Below are 12001 nucleotides of genomic sequence, written 5' to 3' on the forward strand. Positions count from 1 at the left end.
ACTACTTCTGCTTTTCCCACCTATTTTTCTCCTCGCATTTCCAGCAGCTGCAGTATTTTGCTTTTCTAATGAAGCAGGCTGCAGCTGTAAAATGTGGAAGATTAACTATAATCATTCATATGCATAAATTGTACATAACATGTTTGATGAGCCTCGAATATACTCATTTTCAATAATTTAGTCGAGTCCATAAAATGGAGGTAAAAAAATCCTGTTGCTTTCTGAAATACGTAGAGCTTCAATTTTATTCACTTGATAATTCCTTCATTCAAAGGCAGTACAGATAGGAAGAGGGAGGTGAAACTCAAACACTTAGAAGACGCCACCACAGATGTGATTGGCATAAGAGTGTATGGATCACGTGCAGCTCTCATATCTTCTCTGCACAGATTCCTTACAGCAGCAACAGACCAGCGATGACATGTTGCGATACTGTCTGTACGATATATATGTAACTATATCAATTGTTTTATTGTGCCCATTTCTTCCTGTTACAGAAATGCCATAATCTTGGTAGAAAGCAGATTTGGATCAGCCTGCAAAAAAAACCCTCCATGGCGACACATATCCATTACCCCTTGATTTGTACACTGGAAGGGTTCAGTGATGTTGAAGGGGAAGCACAGAGTGAGGTATTTTCTCATGGATATGGAAGGAGACTGAGGGCTCCTGAGCAGAGACCTGGCTTTGCCTCAGGGGCCTTTGGATGATTTCATGCAGCCAGATGTGAACGAGCAGCACTTCATGAACAGCAGCTGTTTCACCCAAGCAGTGCGCTAGACATGCCATTTTGTGGTTCCTAATTATAAGTGATCTTACATTGCTGAGAAGCTTGTCTGCCTGAGCAGGGGACTCTCACGCGTGTAAGCAATGAGCTCAGTTGAATACATTCTCAGGAATTTTCCACAGGCATTACAGAAATCTTGAGGCATGCACTACCTCAGCACCTGATGTTAACATTTTAAATCATCTAATTTGACCAAAAGTGTTTCAAAAGTAAAAGCACTGACTGTCCTCAGCATGAGTGGTACAGACTCCAGGAGTCCATATTAGTGGTGTGTGACAGTCATCCCACAGAAGAATAATCAGCCCCTTTGAATATTAAAGTATCAATGATCTGCACTTGGCAATCATTTTATAGAAAGGTGGTAACTGAGAACATACTGGACCAAGCAGTATGAAGGGCTAGCTTTGAGGACTTAGAAACAGCTTTATAACCCATTCTTTTGGCAGAAGAATTTATGTGCCTCATCAACAAATGTTCACTCATGTGCTCCGATGAGAATAGGCATATCTGACTTGTCATACTTATCCCAACTATGACAGTCAGAGAAAGATTGACAGTGGATGTTGATCCAGAGGTAAAAAAAAATGTTTTCCTGGATAATCCACTGTTGAAGAGCATCCAGTATGATAGTTGGCCCTCTGTTTCTTTATGTTCTTCAAATTCTAGGCCTGCTGTTTTCTGCTTTTTCCTCTGTGAGGTAAACCAATTGTGTGGCAAGGTTGTGTCAGGATCTTAGAATTAATGGGATCTGGGAGATCCTCCAGGGCAATTACAAGATATCTGCAGAGTTATCCATCAAAGACATGCATTTGATTGCATTAACTCTCGGCTGCTTTCCTTGCATTCCTGACAGGTGTCACATCACGGACATTTTGCTAAGCAGTCAGCCCCTGGTGTTCATTGATCTGCTTGAGGAAAAAAATAACAAATTAAGATCTGAATAGGACAAAGGCATAACTATAGACACAGACAATGACATGCTGGCTGCAATTGTAGCAACAGCTGCATACTTAGTAAAAGAAATTCTCCCTATCATGAAAACTGCAGGTTATTAATTCAGAAAATCTAATGTTATGTGGTTAATATAACTAGGTATTATAAAGTTCAAAGTAAATTTATTAACAAAGTACATATATGTCACCATATACAAAAAGAAAGAAATAATAATAATAAAATAAGCAATAAATATCAAGAATATGAGATTAATTTCTTCAGCAGTTTGATCGGGAAATGACAATGCAAGCACATGGACGTCAGTCAGTGAAAACAGCGAGAAGAGTTTAAAAGGAGGCACCTTATGGAGTGGACGTTGGAGGAGCAGGTGATGGCATAGAGGGAGACAGAGTAGGAAGGCTTTGGCTCAATGGGGCAATGGGTGGAGGCGAGGTAGGTTAAGTGTGTAGAATACAGACAGGAATAATGTGTATGAGGCCAGTGTTCTGTGCTCGGTGTCAGATGTGGAAAGTCTGGGAGACTCCCAGCCTCCCGAACAGCCACATCTTCTCCGGGTGCATCAAGCTGCAGCTTCTTAGGGACCATATTAGGGAACTGGAGATGCAGCTTCATGACCGTCGTCTGCTCAGGGAAAGTGAGGAGGTGATAGAGAGGAGCTATAGGCAGGTAGTCACTCCGGGTCCTCGGGAGACAGATAAGTGGATAACAGTCAGGAGAGGGAAGGGCAGAGGTCAGAAGCTAGAGAGTACCCCTTTGGCTGTCCCCCTTGGCAATAGGTACTCCTGCTTGAGGACTGTTGGGGGAGATGGCCTACCTGCGGAAAGCAACAGTGACAACGCCTCTGGCACAGAGTCTGGCCCTGTGGCTCAGAAGGGTAGGGAAAGGAAGAGGATGGCAGCAGTGATCGGGGACTCTATAATTAGGGGGTCAGACAGGTGATTCTGTGGATGCAGGAAAGAAGCACGGATGGTGGTTTACCTCCCAGGTGCCAGGGTCCGAGATGTTTCTGATTGCATCCACAATATCCTGAAGTGGGAAGGAGAACAGCCAGAGGTTGTGGTACATATTACTACCAAAGACTTACATAGGAAAAGGGAGGAGGCCCTGAAAGCACACTACAGGGAGTTAGGGAGGAAGCTGAGAAGCAGGACCACAAAGGTAGTCATCTTGGGATTACCGCCTGTGCCACGTGACAGTGAGTATAGGAATAGAATGAGGTGGAGGATAAATACACGGCTGAGGGATTGGAGCAAGGAGCAGGAATTCAGATTTCTGGATCATTGGGACCTCTTTTGGGGCAGGCGTGACCTGTACAAAAAGGACGGGTTGCACTTGAATCCCAGGGGGACCAATATCCTGGCGGGGAGGTTTGCTAAGGCTATTAGGGAGAGTTTAAACTAGGATTGCTGGGGGGGTGGGAACCAAACTGAAGAGAAGGAGGAAGAGGCGGTTGGCTCACAAATAGAGAAAGCCTTGGGACAATGTGAGAGGGAGGATAGACAGGTGATAGAGAAGGGACGCGCTCAGACTGATGGTTTGAGATGTGTCTATTTTAATGCAAGGAGTATTATGAACAAAGTGGATGAGCTTAGAGTGTGGATCAATACGTAGAGCTATGATGTTGTGGCCATTACAGAGACTTGGATGGCTCAGGGGCAGGAATGGTTACTTCGAGTGCCAGGCTTTAGATGTTTCAGAAAGGACAGGGAGGGAGGCAAAATTGGTGGGGGCGTGGCACTGTTGATCAGAGATAGTCTCACGGCTGCAGAAGAGGAAGACGTGGAGGGATTGTCTATGGAGTCTCTATGCATGTAAGTTAGGAACAGGAAGGGGTTAATAACTCTATTGGGTGTTTTTTTACAGACCACCCAATAGTAACAGGGACATCGAGGAGCAGGTAGGGAGACATATTCTGGAAAGGTGTAATAATAACAGGGTTGTTGTGGTGGGAGATTTTAATTTCCCAAATATCAATTGGCATGTCCCTAGAGTGAGGGGTTTAGATGGGGTGGAATTTGTTAGGTGTGTTCAAGGAGGTTTCTTGTCACAATACGTAGATAAGCCTACAAGAGGAGAGGCTGTACTTGATCTGGTATTGGGAAAAGAACCTGGTCAGGTGTCAGATCTCTCAGTGGGAGAGCATTTTGGGGATAGTGATCACAATTCTATCTCCTTGACCATAGCATTGGAGAGGGATAGGAACAGACAAGTTAGGAAAGCGTTTACCTAGAGTAAGGGGAAATATGAAGCTATCAGGCAGGAACTTGGAAGTGTAAATTGGGAGCAGAAGTTCTCAGGGAAATGTACAGTAGAAATATGGCAAATGTTCAGTGGATATTTGTGTGGGGTTCTGCATAGGTACATTCCAATGAGACAGAAAAAGGATGGTAGGGTACAGGAACCGTGGTGTACAAAGTCTGCAGAAGTTCTAGTCAAGAAGAAAAGAAAAGCTTACAAAAGGTTCAAAAAACTAGGTAATAGTAGAGATCGAGAAAATTATAAGGCTAGCAGGAAGGAGCTTAAGAATGAAATTAGGAGAGCCAGAAGGGGCCATGAGAAGGCCTTGGCAAACAGGATTAAGGAAAACCCCAAGGCATTCTACAAGTATATGAAGAGCAAGAGGATAAGTCGTGAGAGAATAGGACCAATCAAGTGTGACAGTGGAAAACTGTGTATGGAACCGGAAGAGATAGCAGAGGTACTTAATGAGTACTTTGCTTCAGTATTCACTACGGAAAAGGATTTTGACGATTGTAGGGTTGACTTACAGCGGATTGAAAAGCTTGAGCAGCTTGATATTAAGAAAGAGGATGTGCTGGAGCTTTTGGAAAGCATCAAGTTGGATAAGTCTCCGGGACCGGACGAGATGTACCCCAGGCTACTGTGGGAGGCGAGGGAGGAGATTGTTGAGTCTCTGGCAATGACCTTTGCATCGTCAATAGAGACAGGAGAGGATCTGAAGGATTGGAGGGTTGCGGATATTGTTCCATTATTCAAGAAAGGGAGTAGAGATAGCCCAGGAAATTATAGACCAGTGAGTCTTACTTCAGTGGTCGGTAAGTTGATGGAGAAGATCCTGAGAGGCAGGATTTATGAACGTTTGGAGAGGCGTAATATGATTAGGAATAGTCAGCATGGCTTTGTCAAAGGCAGGTCGTGACTAAATACATTGATGAAGGTAGAGCAGTTGATGTTGTGTATATGGATTTCAGCAAGGCATTTGATAAGATACCCCATGCAAAGCTTATTGAGAAAGTAAGGAGGCATGGGATCCAAAGGAACATTGCTTTATGGATCCAGAACTGGCTTGCCCACAGAAGGCAAAGAGTGGATGTAGGCGGGTCATATTTTCCATGGAGGTTGGCCACCAGTGGTGTGCCTGAGGGAACTGTTCTGGGACCTCTACTCTTTGTGATTTTTATAAATGATCTGGATGAAGAAGTGGAGGGATGGGTTAGGTAATTTGCTGATGACAGAAAGGTTGGAGGTGTTGTGGATAGTGTGGAGGGCTGTCGGAGGTTATAGTGGGACTTTGATAGGATGCATGACTGGGCTGAGAAGTGGTAGATGGAGTTCAACCCAGATAAGTGTGAGATGGTTCATTTTGGTAGGTCAAATATGATAACAGAATATAGTATTAATGGTAAGACTCCTGACAGTGTGGAGGATCAGAGGGATCTTGGGGTCTGAGTCCATAGGACAGTCAAAGCTGCTGTGCAGGTTGACTCTGTGATTAAGAAAGCATACAATGAATTGGGCTTCATCAATCGTGGGATTGAGCTTAGGAGCCGAGAAATAATATTGCAGCTATATAGGACTCTGGTCAGACCCCACTTGGAATATTGTGCTCAGTTCTGGTCGCCTCACTATAGGATGGATGTGGAAACCATAGAAAAGGTGCAGAGGAGATTTACAAGGATGTTGCCTGGGTTGGGGAGCATGCCTTATGAGAATAGGTTGAGTGAACTCAGCCTTTTTTCCTTGGAGCGATGGAGGATGAGCGGTGTCCTGACAGAAGTGTATAAGATGATGAGAGGCATTGATCATGTGGATAGTCAGAGGCTTTTTCCCGGGGCTGAAATGGCTAGCATGAGAGGGCATAGTTTTAAGGTGCTTGGAAGTAGGTACAGAGGAGATGTCAGCGGTATGTTTTTTACGCAGAGAGTGGTGAGTGCGTGGAATGGGCTGCCGGTGACGGTGGTGGATGCAGATATGATAAGGTCTTTTAAGAGACTCCTGGAGAGGTATATGGAGCTCAGAAAAATCGAGGGCTAAGGATCACCCTAGGTACTTTCTAAGGTAAGGACATGTTCGGCATAGCTTTGTGGGCCGTAGGGCCTGTGTTGTGCTGTAGGTTTTCTATGTTTCTATGAAGAGTCCTTGAAAGTGAGTCCATTGGTTGTGGAATCATTTTAATGATTTTGCAAGTGAAGTTGAATGGAGTTATCCCCTCTGGTTCAAGAGCTTGATGTTCAGGGGTAATAACTGTTCCTGAACCTGGTGTGAGTTCCGAGGCTCCTGTATCTTCTTCCTGATGGCAGCAGTGAGAAGAGAGCATGTCCTGGATGGCAGGGTCTCTGATGATGGAGCAGCTTTCCTGTGACAATGCTTTGTGTAGATGTACTCAAAGGTGGGGAGGGCTTTACCTATGATAGTCTGGCTGTATGCACTACTTTTTGTAGGAATTTCCGTTCAAAGGCATTGGTGTTTCCATACCAGGCCATGATGTAGCCAGTCAATGTACTCTGCACTACATATCTATCGAGGTTTGTCGAAGTTTTAGATGTCATGCCAAACTTTTGTAAATTCCTAAGGAAGTAGAGGCGCTACCATGCTTTTTTCACAACTGTACTTATGTGATGGACCCAAGACAGATGCTCTGAAGTAATAACGCTGGGAAGTTGTTGCTGATCCTCTGATGAGCAGTGGCTCATGGACCCTTGGTTTCCTTCTCCTGAAGTCAATAATCAGCTCCTTGGTCTTGCTGACATTGCATAAGAGGTTGTTGTTATGCCACCACTCAGCTAGATTTTCAATCTCCCTCCTATATGCTGATTCATGACCGCCTTTGATTGGCCTTCAACAGTGGTTTCATCAGCAACCTTGAGTAAGGTATTGGAACTGTGCTTAGCCTCACAGTCAGAATTATAAGGTGAGTAGAGCAGGGGGCTAAGCACACAGTCTTGAGGTGAAATTCTGATGGAGATCGTGGATGAGACGTTGTTGCCAATCTGAGCTGACTGGGATCTACTAATAAGGAAATCGATGATTGAATTGCACAAGCAGATATTGAGGCCAAAGTTGTGGAGCTTTTTGATTCGTTTTGAGGGGATGATGGTAATGGTATTGAGCTGTAGTCAATAAAGAGCATCCTGATGTCTTTGCTGTCCAGATGTTCCAGGGTTAAATGAAGAGCCAATGAGTTGGTATCTGCTGTGAATCTGTTTGAAAACCTATTATTTGATGCAGGACTCAATTGGGCTAAGTAACTTATATCCCCAGAAAAATCAGAGTCCAAACTACTAACTTTGTAGCCTCTGCTGAGAAAAAAGTTACAGGTTCTGATGGACAGAGCATCCATCACCTGCAGGTATAACCAGAGATTGACTAATGTTAGTTGTATCTGATGCAATTTGGAATGAGGCATAAAAAAGGTCACTGATGCTACATTTTAAATTATCTCATCATACGCAGCTGTGTGCTGAACTGGAGGTGCGTGTGTATGTATATATAGAGCAGACATCTCACCCTGCAAAAACCCAGTTCAGGGAGGTAGCACCATCAATTTGAGGGAGACTCCCGGGAGAGGTGGGATGTCTACAATAGAGTAGCTCCTTAGCAGCTAGCCAGCTAGTTTAAATAACGTTAGCTATGCTAATGAACGAATGACACCTGTTAAACTCACCTCATCATGTCTTTTACAGTCTTAACCCACCATGGGCAATAGAAAAGTCATTGTTGCAAACAGTGCAGCAAACATTGTCATTATTTTGACCCCTATTAGGCGAGGGTGCACTTTAGTGTAGTCTGAGGTGACGTGCGTTTTATATTTTCTTTTTTTTTCTGGAACACTCTCCCATGGCGCACTCTCGCTCTCTCTCTCTCTCTCTCTCTCGTGGTCACTCTCGCTTGCTTTCTCTCTCTCGCTCGCATGCTCTCGCTTTCTCTCGCTTGCTTTCTCTCTTACTCTCTCGCTTGCTTTCGCTCGCTTGCTTGCTCTCGCTTGTTTTCTCTCTAGCTCTCTCCCTTGCTTGCTCTCGCGTTCTCTCTCGCTCGCGTGCTCTCTTGCTCTCGCTCGCTCTCAAAAGAATTGATTTCCGTGATAGTGTGTATAATTTGCGGGCATCAGGGAGCCACTATTCATATGCGGGAGACTCCAGGAACTTCCGGGAGAGGTGGAATGTCTGATATAGCCTGTCAGCTTCAGCTTTGGGCCTTAGGTTTCTCTTTGAGTTGCTCTTTAATTCCCCCTGCACATGCATATCCCTTTGCTTTCTGCCGCTGTAGTCATGGCAACATAATGCTAACCTGAAATTTGACTGAATTCCACTGAATAATCAGTGAGGTTACTCTCTAGTAAGTTTAAAGTCACTGCCCAGTAACAACAGTTCACATGCAGCCTCTCCCATTAGGCAGAAGATACAAAGGCCTGAAAGCCTGCACTATCAAGCTCGAAGATAGCCCCTACCCCACTGTTATAAGACTACTAAATGGTTGGCTAGTATGATAAGATGAACTTTTGACCTCACAATCCATCTCGTTATGATTCTGCACCCTATCTGCCTGCACTGCACTTTCTCTGCAACTGTTGTACTTTATTCTGTTTACATTTAACCTTGAACTACCCCAATGCACTGTGTGATGATCCGAGACAAACTTTATACTGTATCTCAGTAATGTGACAATAGTAAATAAATTCCAGTGACACTGGACACACTGGAGGCTGTGGTAGAACAAAGGACCCTACTGAAAATCCTGGCAATTCTGGACGATGATTCTCACCCTCTACATGCTAATTTGGCTGAACAGAGGAGCACTCTTAGTAATAGACAAAGACAACTGTGCTGCTCCAAAGAGCGCTATATGAGGTCATTCTTACCCTCGGCCATTAGGTTCTACAATGAGTCAACCTATAGGCAGGGAACTGATGACCCCCTTCTGTTAGACTGTTTGAAGTAACTTATTTTTTATTCTTTCCTACTGCTCCTAATATTTGTGTATTTACGCATTTGTAATGCTACTGTGACACTGTAATTTCCTCTGGGATCAATAAACTATCTACTTCCAGTGATTTAACCAGGAGTGGCTTATGATTACCGAAAATGGGGCTCTCTCCAGTTTGTTCCCTTGATTTATGTCTGTCGTATATGCATGTGGCTCTGAAATAGCCTTTGAGAATGGAGCTCAATAAGCATAGACACCTGTCTATTACTGTTGGATGCAGCTACCACCTGACAGGAGGCCTGACAAAGATAATGACAGCCATGATATGGTCAAACAAGGCCAAGAACCTATTTTAAAGTTTTGGTTTCCCTCTAAAAGATGTAGAACAGGAAGATAGCCTTTTCAATGTTAAGGCGATAGCCCTGACTGTTTCTGAAATGAGCACAATTGAGCTTCTGGTATCGCAGGATGAATATTACTCAAAATTCTAGGACAATTATCTCTTATTCTTATAATTACAAATAAATACACAATAATATCTGAAACAGTCAATATTAATTTTTTGAAATGAGTAGCTTTATAATGAATAATGCCACAGAGGAGCAATTGTTGTGAAATGTATTTAAAATGATGAATGGGTTGTAATATTTAAAACTGCATATTAGGCTCTGTCTATGGGATAATTAATTATAAATATGTCAATATTTGGATGTAGCGCCAATTATACTTGTAAATGTATTGTAATTGGATTGTTCAGTGTTAAATGCCAGAACAGTTAATTTTGTACGCATGGATAATCAATAGTTTATTGGAGTTCAGATCATATGTTAGAGCCCTGAGAAAGGGTCTTGGTCCAAAGCATCGACTGTTTATTTATTTCCCATAGATGCTGTTTGACCTGCAGAGTTCCTCCAGCACTTTGTGTATTGCTTTGGATTTCCAAGATCTGCAGAAATCTTCGTGTTTATAAGTTAGTTTAGTTGTCTTGTGGTTGTGGTGCCAAATGTGAATCAGTCTCTATAGTTTCACTGCAGTTACCAACAAATGAAGGGGTTAGCACATAAAGTTAATTATTCACAGATTTACATCCCAAACACTTAATCACAGGTTTACTTTCACCCTGAAGTATTGGCTGCTATCTCTTCCTAACCCATGTTCTCTGAGCCACCTACTCTCCCAACCCATATCTTTGCCCTAAACTCATGTTGTTTCCCTTCCATATCTAGCTACAAATGTATAAGTTCCCCAGTAAATCTACCGTGGTCTCCTCCATCGCAGAACTCCCATTATCAGCAGAGCCAAGCATCATTCATTGGACACTTGCGGCCTTCTCGCTGTTTCTTGTTTTCCCAGTGTTACCTTCATACTGCTGTAGATGAATACAAAATTCCAGCAGTTTTGTGCATCACTACACTCAACTAAGTCACAAACAAAGATCCCATCTTCCAATTCCAGTGTATGTAAAATTAAAGTCAACAAATCTGTTATGTAAGAGCTGTGGATGAGTCCTCTTGTTGGTTTGGCCAATATTTATTTTTGGCTGATCACTGTCAAAACAGAACTGGTCAATTATTACTGAATATGGCATCCTGTAGTGTGCAAACTACTCATTTTTTGATATAAAGAGAGTGACTAAGCTACAAAAGAGACTCATTAGTTTTATAGCATTTCAGAATATCCAGAAAGTGCAGTAGTTGCCAAGCGAATACAAGGTCTATATTTACTGTTAATGCTGGTTTGTTCCCTTTGCAGATACTTTCGATGGGAATGATGACTGAGTATTATCACTACTTTTTCACCACACTGGTAAGGTGCCATTTTAAAAACACTTTTGAGGTTGTGACTGATTCAGATTTGTCTGTTAACTTTATGGAACCATTGAGTAAAAGACACAATTTAAAAGGTCAGAAGTTAGAATTACGGCAGATAATGGCAGGAATACTCAGCAGGACAGGCAGTGTCTATGGTGAGAGGAATAAAAGGTCATGTCTTGGGTTGATGAGCAGGTTAGAAATAAAATTACAGAAAAGGGGAATAGTCAGAGAACATGGAGTGGGTGGAGACTAAGGTAATTTGAATAACATAGTTGGTAATGATAAGCAATATTGTTGAAGGCTTACAAATCAGCTCATCTGTCTTCTGAAGGTGTAATTAGAAGGAGATAGAGAGGTCATAAGAGAGAGAAAGAAAAGTGTGAGATATAAATACTGAAGCTGCTGCAAGTCTGAAAAAAGGTGATGGAAATACTCAGCATGTTGGGCAGTATCTGTGGAGAGAGAAAAATAGAATTAACATTACAAGTTGAGGACATTTCATCAGAACTGACACTATCAAGGAAATTTGGTGTTCTGAAATTATTAATTGCTGTAGTTGCATTCTAAGTTGATGAGTTTCTGTTCCTCAAGCTGACATTGGAGTTAACTTGAACAGGGTAGGAACAGTGGGAGTGAGATAAAGAATTAAAGTGACATGTGACTTGAAGCTCAGGGCCATCCTTTGGGGCTATATTTTGCAAAACAGTCCTCCAATCGGCACATGGTTTCTCCAGTGTTAAAGGAAACTACACCATGAACTTTGGTGGGAAAAAAAGTGTAAACAAATTGCCACTTCACCTGTAACAACTGCATTTTTATCACTGGAAAATTTGAAGGAAAGAGGTAAAAGGGAAAATATTGTATCTCCCTGTTGTGTATTTAATATTCTAGTAATATTTGAGCAATATTGTAAATATATTGTTTGATTAAGCATTCTCTGTTCAGATAATTAATTGCGGGTTGTAAGTAAGAAGATGTGAATGGCATACGGCATCATGCCACCATGTCCTTTGAGAGTGCCTCACTAAGGTTAAATGAAGTAGACACTTTTTCCTATGCTCCCGTGTTTCTCTTTCAATTAACTTCTGGAGTGACAAAACATAACACTCCCGTCATTGTATAAGAAGAACATGTGTTGATGAAAAGAGAAGAGTGAACCAGAGAGTTGTGGAAGGAATTGCCTTTTTTTTTTGGAACATCAGAAGAAGAGTGGAGAGAGTTCCATTGATTCACTAGATTTAGATATCTATTGTCCGCATTGGAAATGATCTCTAACCATACA

At 42.5% G+C, this 12001-nt stretch overlaps 1 protein-coding gene across 2 annotated transcripts in view; it reads left to right on the forward strand.

The window, feature by feature from the left end:
* The window catches only part of LOC134348089 (glutamate receptor ionotropic, kainate 1-like), a 370881-nt gene that overhangs the window by 227700 nt on the left and 131180 nt on the right, over nucleotides 1-12001 (forward strand). For both annotated transcript variants that reach the window (XM_063050936.1, XM_063050933.1), the window contains exon 5: nucleotides 10658-10711. In XM_063050936.1, the coding sequence (XP_062907006.1) occupies nucleotides 10658-10711 (54 nt within the window). The remainder of the gene's footprint in view (nucleotides 1-10657; nucleotides 10712-12001) is intronic.

This window comes from Mobula hypostoma, chromosome 6, assembly GCF_963921235.1.
Source record: "Mobula hypostoma chromosome 6, sMobHyp1.1, whole genome shotgun sequence".
Lineage (NCBI taxonomy): Eukaryota > Metazoa > Chordata > Chondrichthyes > Myliobatiformes > Myliobatidae > Mobula > Mobula hypostoma.